This window comes from Jaculus jaculus, chromosome 16, assembly GCF_020740685.1.
Source record: "Jaculus jaculus isolate mJacJac1 chromosome 16, mJacJac1.mat.Y.cur, whole genome shotgun sequence".
In the NCBI taxonomy this organism is placed as follows: Eukaryota; Metazoa; Chordata; class Mammalia; order Rodentia; family Dipodidae; genus Jaculus; species Jaculus jaculus.
Genome location: NC_059117.1, coordinates 58,644,137 through 58,669,583, shown reverse-complemented (window position 1 = coordinate 58,669,583; position 25,447 = coordinate 58,644,137). Strand labels below are relative to the sequence as shown.

Sequence of the window (25,447 nt, the reverse complement as noted above, 5' to 3'; positions counted from 1 at the left end):
TCTTAGTTGACAGGATTAAGTGTGTGGGGCACCACACATCCTAAGGGACTGTGACTTTGTTAGAGGATCTGGTTGTCATAATACCTACTCTTGCATAAATACTCTGTGCTGTTTTTCATTAAATGTGTACATTGTTTAGTTAAATTTTAGAATCTCCCTATATTTTGTTCCAGTCAGCCTACTTGAATACTCTCATAGCAGGCAAACCCAAAATCAAGGGTCACTTTGGTAGATACTCTGAGAGTCTTAAGAGCCACACCTAGCACCTTAAGCTCCTACCCTAAAGAAAGAAAATAAAAACAATGAAACATTTGTGAACTAGAGAGATGGCTTAGGCATTAAGGCACTTGCTTTAAAAGCGAAAGGACCCAGGTTCAATTCCCTAGGACCCAACCCACATAAGCCAGTTGCACAAGGTGGCACATGCATCTGGAATTCTTTTACAAGGCCTGGATGCCCTGGTATGCCAATATGATATTCATATTCTCTTTCTCTCTCTCTCTCTCTCTCTCTCTCTCGCTCTCTGCCTTCCTTTCCTCTCTCTCTCAAATAAATAAATAAAAATTTAAAAAAATTTTAAAACACTTGTGATATCACTCTGATTTCACTCAGGTACTATATTTAGAATAACATAATCATGTTAAAAGTGCTTAGTATTGGGTTGGAGAGATGGCTTAGCCATTAAGGCAGTTGCCTGCAAAGCCAAAGGATACCAGTTCAACTCTTCAGGACCCATGTAGGCCAGATGTACAAGTGTATGCATGCATTTGGAATTCGTTTGCAGTGGCTGGAGGCACAGGCATGCCCATTATCTCCCTCTTTCTTTGCCTCTTTCTCTCTCTTTCAAATAAATAAATAAATAAATATTTTTTTAAGCCAGGTGTGATGGCACACACCTTCAATCCCAGCACTTGGGAGGCAGAGGTAGGAGGATCACCATGAGTTCAAGGCCACCCTGAGACTCCATAGTGATTTCCAGGTCAGCCTGGGCTAGTGTGAGACCCTACCTCAAAGAAACAAAGAAATATATATATATATTTTAATGTCCTCAGTATTATCATTACTTATTACCACACACATAACTATTTTTTCTTTGGCATATTGAATTCTAAACAGGAAATAGAAACTTCACAATATGTTTAAGTTTGATTAAAACCAACCTGCCAGGCTGAAGAGATAACTTAGTAGTTAGGGCACTTGCCTGCAAAGCCAAAGGACCCAAGTTCACTTCCCCTTTACCCACAGAAAGCCAGATGCACAAGATAGCACATTCATTTGGAGTTTGTTTGCAGTGGCTAAAGGTCCTGATGCACCTATCCTCCCTCCCTCCCTCTCTCTCTCTCTCTCTCTGCTACCCTAAAAAGCTAAAAAAAAAAGGGGGGGTTGAATAGACATTTCTCCAAAGGAGATGATGAACTCCAGATGAATGTGCTTCTTTGTGCATCTGGCTTTACATTGGTCCTAGGAAATCAAACTCAGGTCATTAGGCTTTGCAGGTAAGTGTCTTAACTGCTGAGCCACCTCTCCAGACCATAAGCACATCTTAAATTTACATTCAGACAAAATCTATTCAGATGGACAAGAACAAATAAAAGTTCTAAAGTCACAAAGACCTAAGGTGTGTATGAGGAGAAGACAGTGAGACTGAGAAGCCGTTTCATTAGAAATTCTAAAACTTTTTTTTTTTCTGTATAACTTTCATACAGTCTAAAATGTTGTTTTACTTTTACTTGTCTGTACCATATAAGCATAACTTTGATTTAGGATTCTCTTCTAAAGTCAGCTCTGCTATGCCTAGCTTTCCTTCCACAGCAATAAAGCTACTTATTCAGCCAGGCGTGGTAGTGCACGCTTTTAATCCCAGCAAGTGGGAGGCAGAGGTAGGAGGATCACTGTGAGTTCAAGGCCACCCTGAGACTACAGAGGGAATTCCAGGTCAGCCTGGGCTAGAGTGAGACCCTACCTCGAAAAAACAAAAAATAAATAAATAAATAAAAGCTACTTTGGAAATTTTAAATCAATTTCAAAGTTGGCATAGTAATTTCAACTTCCATTTATAAGAGACAGAAGAGAAACATTATTTGGATAATCACAACTGAGATCTGTAATGTCAAATGCATACAGAGTACTTGGGTTCTTGCTGTCATATTAAAATTAATATTACTGCTCAAATTAATGCTCACCTCTTAGGATAACAAAGGGTAGATATGACTAAACAACAATAAAAAGAGCTGGTCTTCATTGACAGAAAGCTGAAAGAAGCTATTCTGTATACAGTTCAATGGGAGAAAGAGAAATCACCAGTGAAGATACTCAGTAATGGACACTGCAAGCCATATATTTGGCCAATTAGGCCAAATGAGCCAATGGGTGCAATAGTGGCACGTCTGTCATGGTAAGCCTGGACTACAGTGAAACCCTACCTCAGGGGGGTTGGGGGGAAGGGCAGAAGAGTGGTAGAGCAGGAGCACCCTGTGTCCCACTATGGCCACCATAGGCAAGCGCACCCCACCACCCCAGGTGAGAGCATGAGGCACCACATGGGCACATAACATACGCATATACCACACACATTATACAAACATAAACAAGCAAAAAAAAAAAAAAAAAGAAAGAAAGAAAGAAGAGGAAAGGAAAGGTTGATCTTTTAGAAGTAGTAAATTGTGTGAGTTGTGATGAGACCCTACCACAAAAAACAAAGAAAAAAAAGTAGTAAATTGTGGAAAGATAACATCTACGGAAAACTAAGGAGAGCTGAGGATTATTTACACACAATTCAAGGCAATACCTTCTCTAACAAGAATTGCTTCTAGGGCCAGGTGTGGGGGCACACACCTTTAATCCCAGCACTCAAGAGGCAGAGGTAGAAGGATCACCATGAGTTCAAGGCCACCCTAGGCCTACATAGTGAATTTCCCGTTCAGCCTGAGCTAGAGTGAGACCCTACCTCGAAACCTCCCCCCTCCCCCCAAAAAAAGAATTGTTTCTATCAATTCAGAATCCTCTTCCACCTGGTACTAGAAAGGGACAAGGGAATCCAGGAGTGGTAGTGCACACCTTTAATCCCAACACTAGGGAGGCCAAGGTAATAGGATCCTTGTGAGTTTGAGGCCAGCCTGAGTCTACCTAGTGAATTCCAGGTCATTTTGGGCTACAGCAAGACCCTACCTCAAGCAAAAAAAAAAAAAAAAAAAAAAAAAGACAGGGAGAGACCTTCATAAAGAGAATTTTACATACTGTTTTTAGGCATATAGGGAGGAAGAACTCTTTTTGCATCCACCATTTACCCTCCAGCTCAAAATAATCCTTACGCCATAAACACACGGGGTATGGGTTGGGGGCATGCTCTGATCTCCATATGCTCATGTAGAGACATGAAAGAGTTATGGCAGCAGTCAAAAGTCTGATAAGGTTACAAATCTACTGGGACCCCATCACAGCAAGTCAGTTCATCCTGCAAGCAGTACAACTCAAGATACCTTGAATACTAGGAGTCCAGTCCAACACTATATTCAGAAAGAAAAAGACAAAAAGTAGTATGTAGAGCTGGAGATGGTTCAGCAGTTAAAGCACCTGCCTGAAGAGGTTAAGAACCCAGTTCAATTCCCCAGTACCCATGTAAAGCCAGATGCACAAAGTGATAAATACATGTGAAGTTCCTTTGCAGCAGCTGGAGTGGAAGCCCTGGTGTGACCATTCTCTGTCTCTCTTCTTTCTATCTCTCTCTGTTTACAAATAAGTAAGTAATTTTTTAAGGGCTGGAGAGATGGCTTAGCTGTTAAGGCGCTTGCCTGTGAAACCTAAGAACCCACATTCGAATCTCTAGGTCCCATATAACCCAGATGCATGCAATGTCGCACATGTGCACAAGAAGGTGCACATGTCTGGAGTTCGTTTGCAATGGCTAAAGGTTCTGGAGTGCCCATTCTTTCTCTCAAATTAAAAAAAAAAATTTTTATTTTGTTTTTTAACAATATTTTTTTTAATTTTTTGTTTATTTTTATTTATTTATTTGAGAGTGACAGAGAGAGAGAGAGAATGGGCACACCAGGGTCTCCAGCCACTGCAAATGAACTCTAGACACGTGCAACCCCTTGTGGCACCTGGCTAACATGGGCCCTGGGAAATCGAGCCTCGAACCAGGGTCCTCAGGCTTCACAGGCAAGTGCTTAACCACTAAGCCATCTCTCCAGCCCTTGTTTTTTGAGGTAGGGTCTCACTGTATCCCAAGCTGACCTGAAATTCACTCTGTATTCTCAGGGTGACTTCATGATAATCCTCCTACCTCTGCCTCCTAAGTGCTGGGATTAAAGGTATGCACCACCATGCCTGGCAAAAAACATTTTTTTTAAAGGCAATATGTAATGTATCAAGATACTAGTTTTTGAGGCTGGAGAGATAGCTCAACAAACGTGCTTGCCTACAATGCCTAAAGCCTAATGCTTAATGACCTGGATTTGATACCCATTACTTACATAAAGCCAGATACACAGGGTGGTATATGTATCTGGAGTTTGTTTACTGTGGCTAAAAGCCCTGGCATGCCCATATTCTATCTTTCTATCTCTCTCTCTCTCTCTATCTCTCTCTCTATCTCTCCACCCTCCTTGCATATAAATAAATAAAATAGTTTTTTAAAGAGACTAAGGGGGCTGGAGGGATGGCTTAATGGTAAGGCGTTTGCTTGCAAAGCCAAAGGACCCAGGTTTGATTCCCCAGGACTCATATTAGCCAGATGCACAAGGAGGTGCATGCGCCTGTAGTTTGATTGCAGTGGCTGGAGGCCCTGGCACACCCATTCTCTCTCTCTCTCCCTCTTTCTCTCTGTCAAAGAAATAAAGTAGATAAAATATATTTATTTATTTATTTTGGTTTTTTGAGGTAGGGTCTCACTCTAGCCCAGGCTGACCTGGAATTCACTATGGAGTCTCAGGGTGGCCTTGAACTCATGGTGATCCTCCTACCTCTGCCTCCCGAGTGCTGGGATTAAAGATGTGCACCACCACACCCAGCCCCCTTAGTCTCTTTTTATTTTTATTTTATTTTATTTTAAATATATTTTATTGTTGGGCGTGGTGGCGCATGCCTTTAATCCCAGCACTCGGGAGGCAGAGGTAGGAGAATCGCTGTTGAGTTTGAAGCCATCCTGAGACTCCATAGTAAATTCCAGATCAGCCTGAGCTAGAACAAGACCCTAACTAAAAAAACAAAAAAGAAGAGAGAGACTAAGGGGCTGGAGAGATGACTCATCTATTTAGGCACTTGCCTGCAAAGCCTAACAACCCAGGTTTGATTTTCTAGTACCCATGTAAAGCCAAATGCACAAAGTGGTGCATGCATCTAGAATTTGTTTACAGTGGCTAGAGGCCCTGGCACACCGACTCTATCACTCTTCTCTCTATATCTCTCTCTGCCTGCAAATAAATTAATACTTTAATTATTTTTAATAAATATACTAAGGCTGGGGTGATGGCTGAATGGTTAAGGTGCTTGCCTACGAAACCTAAGGACCCAGGTTTGATTCCCAGCACTTGGGAGGCAGAGGTAGGAGGACTGCTGTTGAGTTTGAGGCCACCTTGAGACTACATAGTGAATTCCAGGTCAGCCTGAACTATAGTGAGACCCTACCTCAAAAAAAAAAAAAAAAAAAAAAAGAAGAAGAAGAAAATAACTGTCAAGTCTCCCAAATCAATAAACTAAATATGAGTGCATTAGAAGAAACCACAAAAGGAAAGAGAACTGGACAAATGCTATTTTAAGGGTTCTGACTGTGTGTGGCTTGAGAAGATGAATGTTCTGGTCAGTTTACACCTAAGCTGTTTTGAAAGCAAAACACAAGAGGTGACCTGAAAGACATCAAGGTTTTGGACCACACATAGGGTAAGCTGAAAGGGACCAGCAAAAGCAAGCTTAACAATGGGCAAACAATTACTAGTTTTCTATAAACCAAGCTCTACTCCAAGTACTTTATATATTAACTCACATTGGCAAGCTCCTAAAGACTGAACTAAAAGTAAACTATAAGTCCCCAAACATACTATTTCTTTCACTTCATCACACTGTAACAATAATCTCAAGAGTTGAGCAGACTGAAATCAATGATGGCATGACTAGCATCAGTAAACAAAACTCAAAAGAACTCAACTACTAGGCTGAAACTAAGTATGCATTTTAATATTCTATTTTGGTTAATCTTCACATATTAAGAATATAACCAGTACTCTTAATACAAAATTTAAGAGAAATACCAAGTGAAAAAGAAATAGTTACCTGAATTTGAATCTGGAAAAGACAAATAGCAAATATTGGTTTTCTGAAAAAGAAAACAAAAGGTATATATGCTGACATACACACACCAATGAAAACAAACATAACAGGACAGTATACTATTCAGAACAACAGTTTTACTTACTTCTTTATCAGTGAGACTGGAATGTTGAGGATAAATTACCTGGAATAGAAAGAGTTAAATTTTGTTAAACATATACATTAGTGAGGACTTCTAAAATTTCTACTTGGCTATGGTTAAATAAGTTTTTAAGAAATCACAACCAGGCATAGCGATAGGCTCCTATAGTAGCAGTTATTCAGGAGGCTGGGCCAGGAGGATCCTTTGTGCTAAAGAACAACCCAGACAACATACTGAGAACCTACCTACCACAAAAATAAATCAATAATAGCCAAGTGTGATGGCGCACACCTTTAATCCTAGGACTCAGGGGTCAGAGGTAAGAGGATTGCCATGAATTCTAGGCCACCCTGAGACTACATAGTGAATTCCAGGTCAGTCTGAGATAGAGTGAGACCCTACCTCCAAAAACCAAAAAATAAAATAAATCAATAAAAATAAATAAATTTATAAGAATAATAAAACAAAGGAGTTGGAAGAATTAAGTAAAATTTACATTAGATTAAAAAATTTAATACTCTATTTATTTATTTTCAAGCAGAGTGAGCGAGAATGGGTACACAAGGGACTCCAGAGCCTGCAAATGAACTCCAAATGCATTCACCACTGAACCACACAAACACAAGCCTTTAACCTAGCACTTGGGAGACAGAGTTAAGAGGACTGCCTTGAGTTCGAGGCCACCCTGAGACTACATAATGAATTCCAGGTCAATCAGGGCTAGAGCAAAACCATACCTCAACAAACCAAAAATCAAAATAAAATTATCCAAAAGATAGGTACTGGTACTAGAGAGATTGTACAGTGGCTAAAGCACTTGCTTGAAAAGCCTGACAGCTCAGATTCAATTTCCCAGTACCCATGTAAAGCCAGATGCATAAAGTGGCACATGTATCTGGAATTTGTTTGCAGCAGCTAGAGGCCCTAGGTACACATATTCATTCATTCATTCATTCATTCTCTCTTTCTCTCTCTCCTTGCAAATAAATTAAAAAATAATATTTTTAAAAACTTAAAATCTCACTGGGCATGGTGGTGCACACCTTTAATCCCAGCACTCAGGAGGCAGAGGTAGAAGGATCACTGTGAGTTTGAAGCTACCCTGAGACTACATAGTAACCTCCAAGTCAGCCTGAGCTAGCGTGAAACCCTACCTTGAAAAACCAAAAAATAAATAAATTTAAAATCCCCCTCCCCAAAATCATTATCTGTGAAAAGACTTTAATAATCTGGCAAATAGTTTCCTCCCAAAATGCTTACCAGTAAAATCAGCCTCTTACGGTATACACTGGGGCTTGCTACCCAGCCCAGACTTTGGAATGAGCTCTTGTCCTACTTAAGGCTGAATTTAGATAGAGACTACAGCTGACTAAACAAAAGGGGTCCTGACCTCTGCTGAGCCTGAAATTCCTGCATTTGTATTACATTTCAGCCTCAGTCTAGAAATAAAAGGGTAGACTCAATCTAAAAGAGTAGAGTTTGGCTAAAATCACTAATACTCTAACCCAAACTTGAACACAAGTTACAAGGGAGCAGAAATTAAGTCCTTTCAAAGGAAAATGGCCTCAGCATGGAGAGCAGAAGACACACAGAACCTAGTTCACACATCTCTAGACAAAGGCCCAGAGCTGGGATGATCAATATTCCATAGGGTTCTTCCCTGCTTCAGTGAACTGTCTACATTTTTACAACCTCTCTTGAATTTATTTGAGAACAGTCTTTGTTCCTAACAACCAAATCAACCCTTAAGGGATACAACATTATATAAAGGAGGGAAAACAGCATTAACAAAAATGCCAAGTCGTAACAGGAATGGTGGCACATTTAATCCCAGTATTTAGGAGGCAGACATTGGAGGATATCTCAGTTTGAGCCCAGACTGAGACCACATAGTGAATTAAAGGTTGTCCTAGGCTAGAGCAATACCCTACCTTGAAAAAAACAAAAATATTTATTTTTAAAAATTTTATTTATTTGATAAGGAGGCAGATGGGAGGGGTAGGGGGAATAGGCACACCAGGGCGTCTAGCCAGAGCAAACGAACTCGACTCATGTGCCACTTTGTGCATCTGGCTTACGTGGGTACTGGGAAGTAGAACCTGAGTCCTTAAGCTTCTCAGGCAAGCACCTAAACCACTAAGCCATCTCTCCAGGCCTTACTTATTTATTCAGAGTCAATTTCTCACTGTGTGGCCCAGGCTGGGCTGAAACTCACTTTGAAGACCGGTTGATCTCAAACTTGAAATAATCCTCCAGCCTGCTTCTTGAGTGCACACATGTGCCTCCATACTACAGATAGACTAAATTCTTTTATTTATTTATTTATTCATGTAAGAGAAAGAGGCAGAGAGAGATACTGGGCATAAAAGGGCTTTCAGCCACTGGAAATGAACTCTTGACACACACCACTGTGTGCATCTGGCTTACATGAGTCTTGGGGAATTGAACCTGAGTCCTTTGGTTTTGAAGACAAGTGTCTTAACTGTTAAGCCATCTCTCTAGACCTAGACTAAATTCTTGATCATTACTCCATTCTGTTTCTTGATTTTTTTTTTTTTTTTTTTTTTGGTTGTTTTGAGGTAGGGCCTCACTCTAGGCCAGGCTGACCACCTGGAATTCACTATGGAGTCTCAGGGTGGCCTTGAACTCATGGTGATCCTCCTACCTCTGCCTCCAGAGTACTGGGATTAAAAGCATGCACCACCACGCCCAGATTTTTTTTAAAAATCTTTTTTATTGGGCTGGAGACAAGGCTTGTCGGTTAAGGCGCATGCTGGCAAAGCATAAAGAACCTAGGTTCAATTCTCTAGGTCCCACATAAGCCAGATACACATGGTAGTGCATACATCTGGAGTTTGTTTGCAGTGGCTAGAGGCCCTGGCATTCTCTCTCTCCCTCTGTCTCTAATTAATAAAAACAAAATCTTTAAAAATTATAAAAAATTATATAAAAATCTTTTTTACCTTATTTTGTGTACTTGAAAGATATATATATATATATGTGCATATGTATATGTATATGTATATATATAGAGAGAGAGAGAGAAGAAGAAGAAGGAGGAGGAGGAGGAGGAGGAGGAGGAGAGGAGGGGAGTGTATGTGAGAGAGAGAGAGAGAGAGAGAGAGAGAGAATGGGTGCACCAGACACATGTACCACCTTGTGCGTGTCGCTTATGTGGGTCCTAGGGAATGGAATCTGGGTCCTTTGGCTTTGCAGGCAACCATCTTAACCACTAAGCCACCAATTTTTTTTTTTTTGTTGGGTTGGCTGCTTTTTTTTCCCCCGAATTAGAATCTCACTCTCCTAGCCCAGGCTGACCTAGAATTCACTCTGTAGTTTCAGGGTGGCCTCAAACTCATAGAGATCCTTCTACCTGTCTCTCAGGGGCTACAATTAAAGGCATGTAACACCATGCCTGACTTCTTTTGTTATTTTTTTTGTTTTTGAGGTAGGGTCTCACTCTAGCACAGGCTGACCTGAAATTCACTATGTACTCTCAGAGTGGCATCAAACTCATGGCAATCCTCCTACTTCTGCCTCCTAAAGGTGTGTGCCACCACACCCAGCCTGGCACTAATTTTTACATTTGTAAGAAGTATACTGGGACTGGGGATGATGGCTGAGTGAGGAAAAGTGCTTGCTGTGCAAGTATGACAAACTGAGTTCAATCCCCAGCAGTGAGAAAAGCCACATGTGGCTAGTCACACACCTGTAAACCCAGTGCTAAGGGTGAAGGATCAAAGACACTCGCTGGTCAACCAGTGAAGCTGAAAAAAAAAAAAAAAAAAAACAACAACAAAGTGAACTCTAGGGTTGAGAAATCCTACCCCGCTTCAAGAAAATAAGATGGGAGCCAGGCTTGGCACATTCCTTTCATACCAGCACTCTGGAGACATAATTAGGAGGATCGCTGTGAGTTCAAGGCCAGCTTGGGACTACAAAGTGAATTCCAGGTTAGCCTGGCTAAAGTGAGACCTTATCTCGAAAGAAATAAAAGGGGGCTGGAGAGATGGCTTAGTGGATAAGGTGCTTTCCTTCAAAGCAAAAGGACCCAGGTTCGATTCCCCAGGACCCATGTAAGTCAGATGCAGAAGGTAGTACGTTTGTCTGGAGTTCATTTGCAAATGGTTATAGGCCCTGATGCACCCATTCTCTCTCTCTGCCTCAAATAAATGAAAATGAAAATCACCAGGTGTGGTGGTTCGTGGCTCTAATCCCAACACTCTGGAGTTAAGAGTTCAGAGGATTGCCATGTCAAGGCCAACATGGACATATAGTGAGACCCTACTTTAAAAAAAAAAAAAAAAGCCAGGCATGTTGACGCACGCCTGTAATCCCAGCACTGGAGTGGTAGAGATAGGATTGCCATGAGTTTGCTCAATTTGAAAATATTCTTCAAATAATCTTTTTGTTGAGCCCCTTTGGGCTTTTGTTTGCTTGTTTGTTTGAATTGATTTTCAGTTTCTCAAGGAAAGGTCTCACACTAGTCCAGGCTGAACTAGAATTCACTCTATAATCTCAGGGTGGCCTCCAACTAACTGTGATCCTCCTACCTCTGCATCCCCAGTACTGGGATTAGAGGCATGCACCACCACACCCAGTTTATTTTGTTTTTTGTTTGCTTTCTTTTTGGGTTTCGCTCTAGCCCAGGCTGACCTGGAATTTACTATGTAGTCTCTGGGTGGCCTTAAACTCATGGCAATCCTCCTCCCTCTGCCTCCCAAGTGCTGGGATTAAAGACGTGCACCACCATACCCGGCTTTATTTTGCATTTTTAAATATTTACATATTTATTTATTTTCTTTTGGGGGGGTTCAAGGTAGGGTCTCACTCTAGCCCAGATTGTCCTAGAATTCACTCCGTAGCCTCAGGGTAGTCTCCAACTCACAGTGATCCTCCTACCTCTGCTTCCCAAGTGCTGGGATTAAAGGCGTGCACCACCACACCCAGCTTATTTTGTATTTTTTTATGACAGATTCAGCGACACAGAATTGGCCCACCATGGCCTCCAGTCACTGCCACTGAACTCCAGACATGTTTGCCATCCTGTGTGTATGCACAATCTTGCATGTTTACATTATCTTATGTGTCACCTTCTGCATCTGGTTTATGTGGGATCTGGAGAGTTGAACATGGGTCCTTAGGCTTTGTAAGCAAGCACCTTAACCACTAAGCCATCTCTTCAGCCCTGGTTTTCTTTCTTCTTATTATTATTAGCAAGATGCTTCATATGGATACATCATGTGTTTGTATCCTCTTTCCCCTCATCCCTGCCCCCATTCTGTTGAGGACACTCCTCTGTAGGGTTGCAGGTATTCCCCATGGGGTTGTAGTTTATGCATTGTGGGAGCAATAATCAGTTATTTTAGGGGGGACTGGTTTTCTTTTTATTTAAAAATATTTTCTTATTTGATGTGGGGTGAATGGGCACTCTTGCTTCTGCTACGGAACTCCAGATGGATGTGTAACTTTGTGCTTCTGGCTTCACATGAGTTCTGAAGAATCAAACCTGGACTGACAGGCTTTGTAAGCAAGCATGTTTAATCAGTCATCTCCCTAGCCCATGTTTTTTTTTTCTTTAAATAGATTTTTTTCAATATTTTATTTATTTGAGATAAAGAGCCAGAGAGAGAGGAGACAGAGAATGGGTGCACCAGGGACTCCAGCCACTGCAAGACAACTCCAAATGTATGTGCTACCTTGTACATCTGGCTTACATGGGTCCTGGGGAATTGAACCTGGGTCCTTTGGCTTTGCAGGGAAGTGCCTTAACCACTAAGCCATCTCTCCAGGCAAGTTCTTTGTGTGTGTGTGTGTATATATCTGTGTGTATTTGTTATTATTGTTATTGTTTTGTTTTTTGAAGTAGGGTCTCACTCTAGCCCAGGCTGACCTGCTGATCTGTAGTCTCTGGGTGGCCTCGAACTTATGGTGAACCTCCTACCTCTGCCTCCCGAGTGCTGGGATTAATGGCGTGCAGTACCACACCTGGCTTTTCTTATTCTTTATTCTATGTATTTTTTTTAATTTTATTTATGAGATAGAAAAAGCAAGTGAGGGGCTGGAGAGATGGCTTAGCGGTTAAGCGCTTGCCTGTGAAGCCTAAGGACCCCGGTTCGAGGCTCGGTTCCCCAGGTCCCACGTTAGCCAGATGCACAAGGGGGCGCACGCATCTGGAGTTCGTTTGCAGAGGCTGGAAGCCCTGGCGCGCCCATTCTCTCTCTCTCCCTCTATCTGTCTTTCTCTCTGTGTCTGTCGCTCTCAAATAAATAAATAAAAAAATTTAAAAAAAAAAAAAAGAAAAAGCAAGTGAGCATCAGTGTGTCAGGGCCTCTTGCTACTGCAAATGAACCCCAGATATATGCGCCACTTACTGCATTTATCTTTACATGGATACTAGGGAATTAAACCCAGGCAGCCAGGTTTGGCAAGCCAGCACCTTTAACCACTGACCAACGTACTAATTTTTTGTTCATTTTACTAATCTGTGTTCATGTACTTGATTACAAAAGGAATAAGGGGGCCGGTCATGGTGGCACATGCCTTTAATCCCAGCACTTGGAAGAGGTAGGAGGATTGCCATGAGTTCAAGGCCACCCTGAGACTATGTAGTGAATTCCAGGTCAGCCTAGGCTACAGTAAAACCTTACCTCAATAAATAAATAAATAAATAAATAAATAAATAAATAAATAAATAAATAAAATACTTAAATAAAAAAGAAGAGGAGTAAGAGGACTAGAGACATGACTCATTGGTCAAGGTCCTTGCCTGCAAAGCCGAACAACCCAGGTTTGATTCCCTAGTACCTATGTAAAGTCATATGCACAAAGTGGTGCATGCATCTGTAGTTCATTGCCAGTGACTAGAGGTCCTGGTGAAGGAGGACAGGAGAAAGCTAGCTTTTTTAGGCAGTTTCAGCTAGGGATTGAGTGAGGCTCAGAGAACCATGAGATGCCACCACAAAGATGGAACTCATGTCCAGCTTCCCCCTCACCCAGCCTGGCTGGGGGGAAAGGAGCAAACCATTTGTTTGTCTGTGCTTTATAGTTTGGAATAACTTCTCTCTTTGATTACATGCATGATTTTATCCTGGTTTCTGAATCTATGATGTGTGGGTTCTTCCCAACTTTCTCTACACAAGCTCCTAGATTCTACTGTGCACAGGTCAGCAGCTTTGCTCTAATCTCTTTAAAACCCTCAGTTTCTCTTAAGTCCACATGTCTGCAGCTCTACTCCAGCCCCCGCCCCCAAAAAATCTGTTTCTCTTAAATGAACCTTATAAACTATGCTTCCACATGACAGCATGTTTCCTAAACCCACAATTTTTCATTTTCCCCTCAATAATCCAAAACTTGGGGTTCATACATTGGGGGACCCCTCTTAAACCCCAAAATCCTGCATCACAGGAACCTCCTCCTCTCTGCTTACAAATAAATAAATAATTTTTTATGAAAGGAGTAAGGCAAAATAGTCGATATTTCTCCTTCAGGAAAAAAAATGGCAAAATTAAGTCTTTTTGCATCTCATATATTATCTTTATCTTTCCTTATTAAGGAAACCTGACAAGTCCTTTCAGGAATCATTGAACCTTCATCTGGGAAGAATGGAGTGGAAGACAATAGTCCATGAAATTGCACAAATAATCCTGTCTTAAGCTGTTTTTCTAGTGGAGAGTTCATTTTGTTGTTGGGTTTTTTTTTGGGGGGGGAGTCGAGGTAGGGTTTCACTGTGGTCCAGGCTGACCTTGAATTCACAATGTAGTCTCAGGGTGGCCTTGAACTCCCCAGTGCTGGGATTAAAGGCATGAGCCACCACACCTGGCTCTGTGTGTTTTTTGAGAGAGAGGGTTTCTTCTTTAGTCCAGGTTGACCAGCAACTCAGTGTAGCCCCAGGCTGGGCTTGAACTCAATCCTCCTACTTCAACCTCCCAACTGCTGTGGCTAACAGTGTGCACCACCATGCCATGCCTAGCTCAAGAGATTTTTTGGTGCCTGTTTCCAGGTAGGGACTCACTCTAGCCCAAGCTGACCTGGAATTGGTTCTGGTTCTATAGTTCCAGGCTAGCCTTGAACCTACAGCAATGGTCCTACCTCTGAAAAGTAAGTTAAGCCATACTTGCCTAAAGAAGTCTGTGCAGCAATAAATACCATGAGGAATGAAACTCAAAGTCATTCAGTGATTTCTATTTGTTTTAACACTGCAGCTATGTTAAGCCCTTCAATAAAACAAAACAAACACCAAACAGTGTTGTTTCAAATTATGAGAATCCAAAAACATCTCCTTTATCTATTTTAAAATGCAATAAGGGGCTGGAGAGATGGCTTAGTAGTTAAGTCATTTCCCTGCAAAGCCAAAGGACCCAGGTTTGATTCCCCAGGGCCCACATAAGCCACATGCACAAGGTGGAACATGAATCTGGAGTTCATTTACTTTATGCCCTGGCACACCCACTCTCTCTCTCTGTCCTCTTCTCTCTCAAATAAATATTTTAAAAATGCAATCAGCGGGATGTAATGGTGCACGCCTTTAATCCCAGCACTCGGGAGGCAGAGGTAGGAGGATTGCTATGAGTTCAAGGCCACCCTGAGACTACACAGTGAGTTCCAGGTCAGCCTGGGCTAGAGTGAGATCCTACTTCATAAAACCAGGAGAAAAAAAAGCAATCAAATAACAATTTAAGCTTTCCAGTTAAATTTTATTTTGCTATATGTGTAACTTCTGGTTATCATGCCAAGGTAGATGATAATCAGTTTGCAGATAACTGTCTTCAAACTTAACTGCCTCCAAGATTAAAAAAAAAATGCTCATGGTTGCAGAGAGATGGCTCTTGCTTGTAAAACTTTACATCTCTGATTTGATTCCCCAGTACCCTTGAAAAGCCAGTGTCCAGAGTTCATCTCTGTATGGTGGCAGGAGGCCCTGGCATGCCAAAGTTTTTCTGTCTGTCTCTGTCTATATATCAAATAAATAATTTTTTGATTATTTTATCTTTATTTATTTGAGAGAGAAAGAAGGGGGGAGAGAGAGAGAGAGAGAGAATGGGTGCACCAGGGCCTCCAGCCACTGCAAACAAACTCCAGACGCATTTGCCACCTTGTACATCTGGCTTATATGGTCCTGGAGAATCAAACCTGGGTCCTTTGGCTTTGTGGACAAGTACCTTAACAGCTAAGCCATCCCTCAAGCCCAAATAATTTTGTTGTTGTTTTTTTTTTTTTTTTTTTCTTGGTTTTTCAAGGTAGAGTCTCACTCTAGCTCAGGCTGACCTGGAATTAACTATGTAGTCTCAGGGTGGCCTCGAACTCATGACGATCCTCCTACCTCTGCCTCCCGAGTGCTGGGATTAAAGGCATGCGCCACCACGCCCGGCTTGTTGTTGTTTTTTGAGGTAGGGTCTCACTCTAGTCCAGGCTGACCTGGAACTCACTATGGAGTCTCAGGGTGGCCTCAAACTCATGGTGATCCTCCCACCTCTGCCTTCAAGTGCTGGGATTAAAGGCATGTGCTACCACGCCCAGCTTCAAATAAATAAATTTTTTTAATAAATATATTTCTTTTCTTTTTAATATGAGAGAGCCAGAGAGACAGAAATGGTATACCAGGGCCTCTATCCAGACGTATAAGTGATCTTGTGCATATGTGCAACCTTGTGCACTGCATCACTTTGTGCATTTGACTTACATGGAACCTGGAGAGTAGAACATGGGTCCTTAGGCTTCATAGGCAAGCACTTTAACCACTAAGCTATCTCTCCAGCCCTGAAGATGATATTTATACAAGAAATAAATGTTCACATATTTACTCATCAGTCATCAGTTACTCCACTTGGTCCTATGAACTATGGAGATCTGTGGCTCTCCAGTGAATGCTTGTCTCAATCTAGAGCACATCTTCTTTATATTTGTATGCATATTTAGCATAATGTTAATATCTTAGAGAAAACTCAGAATTTCCAGAACTATGCAATGACAAAACCAAGATTAAGAACTTCCCTAGCCAACTTAGGTCACCAAAGTCAGGATGTGATTAAAATCTGTTACTATCACCAAAACAACAAAAATAGGTCTGGGGGACACTGGAGAGATGGGTTAGTGGTTAAGGCACTTGCCTGTGAATCATAAAGACCCAGTTTCACTTTCCTAGGGCCCATGTAAGCCAGATGCACAAGGTGGCACATGGATCTAGAGTTCATATGCAATGGCCATTCATTCTCTCTCTCTCTCAAATAAATAAATAAAGATACACACACACACATATACTTTTTTTGTTGTTGTTGTTTTTTGTTTTTCAAGGTAACTATCTCACTATGGCCCAGGCTGACCTGGAATTCACTATGAAGTCTCAGGGTGGCCTCAAACTCACGGTGATCCTCCTACCTCTGCCTCCCGAGTGCTGGGATTAAAGACATGCACCACCACACCCAGCAAAAAATATATTTTTCAAAATAGGTCTGGGAATACGGCTCAGTGGTTAAACGTATTTGCTTGCAAAGCCTGCCAGCCCAAGTTCAATTTCCCAGTACCCACATAAAGCCAGATGCACGAAGTAGTCCATGCTTCTGGAGTTTGCCTTGGCAAGAGGCTCTAGCTCATTCTGTCTCTCTTGCCATACAAATGAAAATTTTTTCTAATTTCTAAATATACATCATTCCAATAACAATTATCCTTATGTTAACAAAAAGAACCCTAAACAATGTAAAAAAGATAATAAAATTCAAACGGGAGACAGAAGTAGGAAGATTGCCATGAGTTCGAGGCCACCATGAAACTACACTGTGAATTCCAAGTCAGCCTGAGCTAGAGCTGGACCCTAACTCAAAAAAAAAAAAAAAAAAAATTTCAATAGCCTTAAGTTAAGATGGAAAACTTGACAGACTGACAGTTTTCCTTGTCTTGACATATACTTTCCAGTCAACTGTTTCAGAAGCAGTATTAAGGAATGGAGAGATGGCTCAGTAGTTAAGGTATAGCCCAGGTTCAATTCCCCAGTGCCCTCACAAAGCCAAATGCACAAGGTGGATCTAGATGCACTAGATGCATCTGGAGTTCATTTGCAGTGGCTAGCAGTCCTGACACATGCATACTCACTCTTTCTCTCACTCTCTCTCTATAAATAAATAAATAAAAGAAGGAAGTCAGTATTTTATATATGTATGTGTGTGTGGGTATGAAATGGCTTAGTGGTCAAGGCATTTGCCTGCAATGCCTAAGGACCCATGTTCGACTCCCCAGATCCCATGTAAGCCAGAAGCAGGTGATGCATGTGCAAGATCATACATGTGTGCAAGACGTCTGGAGCTCAATTACAGTGGCTGGAAGCCCTGGAGCACTAATATTCTCTCTCTCTCACTCTGTTAAAAAAAAAAAAAAAAGCCAGTCTGTTGGGCTTGCCTCAAAAAAGAAAGAAAGAGAGAAAGAGAGAAAGAGAGAAAGAGAGAAAGAAAGAAAGAAAGAAAGAAAGAAAGAAAGAAAGAAAGAAAGAAAGAAAGAAAGAAAATTAAGAAGCAACAGGAGAAGACTTGGCCAATAGCTCAGTGGTGAAAGTTGCTTGCTTGCCAAAGCCTACTAGCTTGGGTTCAATTCCCCAATACCAAGGCTAGATGAACAAAATGGGACATGCATCTGGAATTCATTTGCTGTGGCAGAAGGCCCTGGCATGCCCATTTTCTTTCTCTCACTGACTCTTCTCTCTAAAATAAATAAATGGGATGGAGAGATGGCTTAGTGGTTAAGGTTATTGCCTGTGAAGCCTGCGGACCCACGTTGGAGTTCCCAGTACCCATGCAAGGCAGATGCACAAGGTGGTGCATGCATCTGGAGTTTGTTTGCAGTGACTGAAGGCCCTTGCATGCCCATATTCTCTCTCTCTCTCTCTCTCTCTCTGTGTGTGTAATAAATAAAAATACTTTAAATAAATATATAAGGGCTGGAGGAATGGCTTTATCTGCAAAGCCAAAGGACCTAGGTTCAATTCCCCAGGACACACACACAAGTTAGTCAGATACACAAGGGGGCACACACATATAGAGTTCGTTTGCAATGGCTGGAGGCCCTGGCGTGCCCATTCTTTCTCTCCCTCTCTCTCTCTCTCTCTCTCTCTCTCTCTCTGTCAAATAAATAAATAAGCACCAGGAACTGAGAATGTAGCTCAGTGGTAGAACCCTTGCCTAGCATTCAAAAGGCCTGAGATATTCTTTCCCTAACAAGGTGTGAGGGCCCACTACACACTACCCAGAAATGGGGAACAAAAGAAGGAAAAAAAAAAAAAACGAAGGCTAAGATAAGCACTTTGGCTCAGACAGCAATGGACACAACAGACGGAGCCTAACCCCTTGGATGTGCATGCCTGGCTATTCTAGTTCACCATGTCAGAAGTATTTATTGTTTCCCTTCCTTGAAAAAGTCACAAACATCCTGTGCGGGGCAGCCTTTTGTGGGTGGCTGCTAAAACTGTCAGTTATTCCTGTGTTGCTGAATTTGGGAGGGGAGGGTAGGAGGATGGGGAATGTGAAGGTTGAGGTAGGGTCTCGCTCGAGCTCAGGCTGACATGGAATTCACTTTGTAGTCTCAGGGCGGCCTCCAACTCACAGCCTCTGCTGCCCAAGTGCCAAATGCTGGGATTAAAGGAGGGCGCGGGGCTCGGATTTTCTTCCTTTCTTTTTTTTTAAAACGAACGTCAACAAGTATTATAGGAGGGGCCTAGAGGAACTTTTCACCCCTAAGCCACAGCCCCAAGACCCTCCCAGGGGAAGGGCCGGTGGACCGGGCCTCGGAGGGGGGACGGCCGGCCACGCCCGGATGCGCCGCCCCGCCGTCCACAGACGGGCTCGGCCGGGAGCACGAGGATGGACGGAGACGGGATGCGGGGGCCGGGGCCTCACCTCCACCGCCTGGCCCAGCTCCAGATCGAAGCCCACCACACACACGCAGTGCAGCCAGGCCGAGAAGCCGTCCCAACGTAGCAGGCCCCGGCCGCGGCGGCCATCCTCCTCTTCTTCATCGTCTTCCGGAGCCGCAAGGCCCGACGTCTCGCGACCCTCGGCCGCAGCCACGGTCTCGTCCACAGAAGACCCGCTGGAACCAGGTCCCAAGACCGCTGGACCCGCCAGAGCCATCGGCCGTCCCCCACCCCGAGCCCGCCGTTCGCCGTGCTCCTCCGGACCGCGCCGCAGAGCGGGCTGGTGGGCGAACTGGACGCATGCGCACCAGGGGCTGCCGCAGCCGCTCCAGACGCGCCGGCGAGGAGAGGGGCGGGGCCTGGTGTCACGTGACTTGGCAGCGCCGCTTTGCTGCGCTCGGGTGTCCTAGGCTCGCTTTTCCCCCTTCAGCATCCAGACTTACCTCCCCTGCTTGACTTAGAGCTCTCTAACAATTATATACATATTTTATTTATTTGTTTCAGAGAGAGAGAAAGAGGCATACAGACGGAGAATGGGCGCGCCAAGGCCTCCAGACACTACACACGAAGTACAGACGCTTGTGCCACCTTCTGCATCTGGCTTATGTGGGTACTGGGGAATTAGAACCTGGGTCCTTAGGCTTCGCAGACAAGTGCCTTAACCGCTAAGCCTTTCTATCAGCCCCCTTAGAGATCTTTTTTTTTTTAATTTTTATTTATTTTATTTATTTGACAAAGAAAGAGGGAGAGAGAGAGACACAGAGAATAGGCGTACTAGGGCCTCCTGCAAACGAACTCCAGATGCGTGAGACCTCTTGTGCATCTGGCCAACTTGGGTCCTGGGGAATCGAACCTAGGTTCTTTGGCTTTGCAGGCAAATGCCATAACCACCAAGCCATCCTTCCAGCCACGCCTCGGAGCGCGTAAGACAGAAGGGGAGGATCGCTGTGAGGCTAGTCTGGGTCTACAGAGTGAGTGCCAGGGCAGCCTGGGTTACAGTAAGAACCTACCTCAAAAAAAATATATATATATATAAATACAAATATATATATATATATATATATACACACACACATACATACATACACACACACACACACATATGTTCAGGCCTGGGGAGATGGCTTAGTGGTTAAGGGGCTTGCCTTCAGGCTTTCGATTCCTCAAGACTCATGTTAAGCCAGATGCACGAGGTGGCGCATGCATCCTGAATTCTTTTGCAGTGGCAGAAGGTCCTGGCACACACACACACACACACACACACTCTCTCTCTCTCTCTCTCTATATATATATATATATATATACACATACATATACCTATACATATACATATATATTTATTTATATATGTAAATGAAATATATGTATATATTTCATTTATTTATTTTAGAGAAAGAATGCAGATGGAAAGAGTATGGGTGTGATAGAGCCTCTTGCCACAGCACACGAGCTCCAGATGCATGCACTACGTTGTGCATCTGGCTTTACCATGGATACCAAACCAAACCCAGGCCATTAGGCTTTGCAAACAAGCACTTTTAACTGATGAGCCATCTCTTCAGCCCATTTCTCTACATCATATTTGCTTGCCATGATTTGGTTTGTCTGTTTTGTCTGAGATAGAATAGGGTCTCCCTGTGTAGTCTAAACTGGCCTCCAACTTGCAATCCCCTTGCCTCGGTCTCCTAAGGTGCTGGGATTAGAGGTGTGGATCACCATGCCTGGTTACGTTACAGGTAAGGAAATTGAGTGTCTGAGAGGCGGAATGATTAGCCCAGTATTTAGGACAACTCCCAAGCAGACTCAATGTTCACTTCTGCCATCTGCTGATTCACAGATTTGTACTTTGTCTCCTCTGTTCCTTTTCAACCAGAGCCCTTCCCACCTTTATTAATCTGGCTGACTCACTCAACACTCATACATCTCTAGGCCCCAAGTGGAGTGAGCTGGCCTTCCCAGCAACCTCTGGACCATGCTCTCTGAGCAAAGGTGACTTTGCATTGTTAGAGGTCAGCACTAACCTGGGCTCCCAGGAGGCACTTGTTCTGTTGGATTGCTACTGATTGTTGGTACAGAAAGGTACCACTGATTAGGATTTATTCAGCGAAAGTACTTGAGGAACACAATAATACTACAATAGAATATGGGTTAGGGAAGCCGGGCGTGGTGGCACACGCCTTTAATCCCAGCACTCGGGAAACAGAGGTAGGAGGATCGCTGTGAGTTTGAGTTCACCCTGAGACTACAGAGTGAATTACATGTCAGCCTGGGCTAGAGTGAGACCCTACCTTCAAAAAAAAAAAAGTGATCATTACTAACACTTCACTGAGGATTGGAAAAAGAGAAACTATCACAATGCACACATTTGGATATTACTATGTCATTATTGATTAATGGTCTTTAGTGGCCAGTTGTTCCATGGAGCTAGTTCTTTAACCTGTGAACACAAACTACCATTGTTTGAAATGTTGTCTTATAATATTTGATTTAGGTAAATCTTGTCCCAATACTCAGATACTCTGAAATCAACATGTTGAGATGAGAAATAAAGCATACAAAGTATCAAGGGTTTAAAAAATTATTATTTGAGAAAAACAGTAAAAAGAAGCAGAACGAGCACACACCAGAGCTTCCTGCCACTTCAAACAAACTCCATACACTTGTGCATCTGGCTCTACATGGGTATTGGGGAATTGAATGTAGGTCCATAGGCTTCACAGGCAAGCATCTTAACCACCCAGCCATCTCTCCGGCACCACTCTCACCTTTGATTAGAAAAGCTTCTTGTGCTTTCCATGCTGATAGCACTCCTGCCAATATGGTGAATGTCCCTAAAACTGGCCAGAGTTTCTGCAAGAAGCTCAGCATCAGCCCCACAAAGTGACCCAGTATAAAAAGGGAAAGGATTCTCTGTATGCCCAGGGAAAACAGTGTTATGACAGGAAGTAGAGTGGCTATGGGGGATGGACTAAGCCTACATTCTACTTGTAAAAGAGATGCACCCATTTTGAACTTGAAGGAGATAAGAGAAAAGGGGCCAAGTGATGCAGTTCTAAGCCAATTTTGCTACAAAGACAATAAAATGATCTTACAGTCACTTGGAAAAAAAAAAAAGCAGCTTCTTTTTTGTTTGTTTGTTTGCTTGTTTTTCGAGGTAGAGTCTCACTCTAGACTAGGCTGACCTGGAATTCACTATGTAGTCTCAGGTTGGCCTCAAACTCACAGAGATCTTCCTACCTCTGCCTCCAGAGTGCTGTGATTAAAGGTGTGCATGCACCCCCATGCCTGGCTCACTTTACACTTTTGAGGAGAAGTTTCATCAAGGCAGGGAAAGCATGGCAGAGCAGACAGCTTGGGCATCAAGTCTTATCATATCATCTGGGAGGAAGTAGCCACAGTGAGCTAGCCCTGAACACCCAGTGGACTGGGTAAATCAACATCAAGGTCAGCTCCCAGGGACACACATTTCCTCCAGCAGCAAGGCCCTACCTCCCAGTGGCTCCATTAGCTGGGAACTAAGTAGGAAGTTTAATCAAAACACTATGGGGAAATTTTACATTGCAATCACCACAAGGTTCATCATTATAACTTTTGAATCTGACAGCATCTTGGATCACATCCTCTCTCTCTCTCTTTTTAATTTATTTGTTAGAGACTGAAAGAGAGAGTGAATGGGCATGCCAGGGCCTCCAGACGCTGCAAATGAACTCCAGACGTATGCACCACCTTGTGCATCTGGCTTAAATGGGTACTGGGAAATTGAACCTCAGTCCTTAGGCTTGGCAGACAAGCACCTTAACTTCTAAACCATCTCTCTCCAGTCCTATTTTTTTTTAATATTTTGTTGTTTATTAATTAATTATTTATTTGAGAGTGACAGAGAAAGAGGCAGATAGAGAGAGAATGGGTGCACCAGGGTCTCCAGCCATTCATTGTAAACGAACTGCAGATGCATGCACCACCTTGTGCATCTGGCTTATGTGGGTCCTGGGGAATATGAGCCTCAAACTGGGGTCATTAGGCGTCACAGGCAGTGCTTGACCGCTAAGCCATCTCTCCAGCCCCCTTTTTATTTTTATTTTTTTGTTTTTGCCTTTGTTTTTTGTTTGGTTTTTCTTTCTTTCTTTCTTTCTTTTTTTTTTTTTTTTTGGTGTTCTGTAAAGTTTTTTTTCTTCTCTTTCTCAATTTTTATTAACATTTTCCATGATTATAAAAAATATCCCATGGTAATACTCTCCTTCCCTTCCCCCAGTCCTATTTTTTATATATTAGAGAAAGAGAGAGATTTTGATACTGGGTCAGCTAACCTCTTTTCCTCTTTTCCTCTTTTCTTTCTTTCTTTTTTACTTTTTTTTTTTTTTTTTGAATCTTCCTACCTCTGCCTCTCCAGTGTTGGTATTAAAGGCATGTGCCACCAGGACCAGCATAACCTTTTTTCTAGTATGTACATACACCAGCTATTAAAGTTGTCACTACCTTTCAGAGCTGCTGTTTTCTGGATGTTCATAAGGGCTAAAAAAGCCTTCTTTACATGGAGACAATGTACACCCATCAGTCAAATTTGTATTAGCTGGGCTTACACTGAAAAGCCCAACTCTTCTAACTGATAGCCCTGTGAATGTTTCAAAATAATTATTCCACACCTTCCTATCTTCCAGTTTCCAAGGTAAACTAACTCAGTTCCTCGAACTGTTCCTCAAAGGATTCTAGGCAATTTATCATCCTATCACCCAACGTGGACAAACTGTCCCAAATTGTCAACATCACTTTTAAAACACAGAACAGCACACCTTTCAAGGGTCAGGGTCCATTGCGGAAGAGGTGGCGGAAAGAATGTAAGAGCCCCTACCTCAGGGTTAAAAAAAAAAAAAAAAGAAGTGGGGAGAAAATGGGCACACTAGGGCTTCCTGCCACTGCAGATGAGCTCCAAATGCATGTGCCACTTTGTGCATCTGGCTTTACATTGGGTACTAGGGCATTCAACCTGGACCACAATGATTTTCAAGCAAGTGCCTTTAACTGCTGAGCCATATCTTCAGCTCCCTATTTTATTTTTACATGCTTTAATAAATATATTTTATTTATTTATTTATGAAAGAAAAAATGGGCATGCCAAGGCCTCTAGTCACTGTCAACACACTTCAGATGCAAGCGCGACTATGCGCATCTGGCTTACATGGGATATGGGGCACCTCCCTCCCAGCCAGGTAGGGTCTTACTCTAACTCAGGCTGCCCTAGAGTTCACTCTGTAGTCCCAGACTGTCCTCAAACTCAGTGATCCTACCACCACTGCCTCCCGAGTGCTGGGATTCAAGGAGCACACCGTTATGCCTGGCTTTAAATGTCTTTATTATTATTATTTTATTTAATTGACAGAGAGAATGCTAGGGCTCCAGCCACTGCAAATGAACTCCAGACGTGTGCACCCCCTTGTGCATCTGGCCAACGTGGATCCTGGGGAATTGATCCTGAGTCCTTTGGCTTTGCAGACAAATGCCTTAACTGTTAAGCCATTTCTCCAGCCCTCTTTTTTTAAGATACATACATATATACATACATAGTTTGCAGTGGCTGGAAGCCCTGGCATGCCCATTCTCTCTTTCTCTCTCTCTCTCTCTCTCTCTCTCTCTCTCTCTGTCTGTCTGTATGTATGTATGTATGTATGTATATGTGTGTGTGTGTGTGTGTGTGTGTGTATGTATGTATGTATGTATCTATATATATATGTATGTATATATAATATATATATACATTCCTTCCTCCAAACATTTTTCCTCAAACTTCTTTGTGTCATTTTTTCTTACTGCTGTATAGAATTCCATTGTGTAGATATACCACATCTTAGTTATCCATTCTTCTAGTGATGGACATCTGGGTTGATTCCAGCTCTTAGCTATTACGAATTTAGCTGCTACAAACATGGTTGAGCAAATCTCTCTGGCCTGTGGTTTCAAGGTTTTAGGGTAGATGCCCAGTAAGGGAATAACTGGGCCTGTTGGTATCTCTATAGTCAGCTTTTTCGGGAGTCTCCATATTGCTTTCCAAAGTGGTTGTACCATCCTATATTCCCACCATATGTGGATGAGTGTTCCTACTTCTCTACATCCTCACCATCAGCTGTATTTTTTAAATAATGTAT

General features: G+C 42.6%; 1 protein-coding gene across 2 annotated transcripts in view; it reads right to left on the bottom strand.

The window, feature by feature from the left end:
• Nucleotides 1-19,565, bottom strand: part of Dennd6a (DENN domain containing 6A) — an 80,288-nt gene extending 60,723 nt beyond the window's left edge. Inside the window, exons 1-3 of one of the 2 annotated variants that reach the window (XM_045136021.1) lie at nt 19,291-19,565; nt 6,413-6,451; nt 6,271-6,313 (exon numbers count right to left, since the gene is read on the bottom strand). In XM_045136021.1, coding sequence (XP_044991956.1) covers nt 6,271-6,313; nt 6,413-6,451; nt 19,291-19,524 — 316 coding nt within the window. In that variant the 5' untranslated portion in view covers nt 19,525-19,565. Of the gene's footprint in view, nt 1-6,270; nt 6,314-6,412; nt 6,452-7,669; nt 7,687-19,290 lie in introns of those variants that run through there. The other variant, XM_045136022.1, reaches the window with a different exon arrangement.
• Between the last annotated feature and the right edge of the window lie 5,882 nt (nt 19,566-25,447).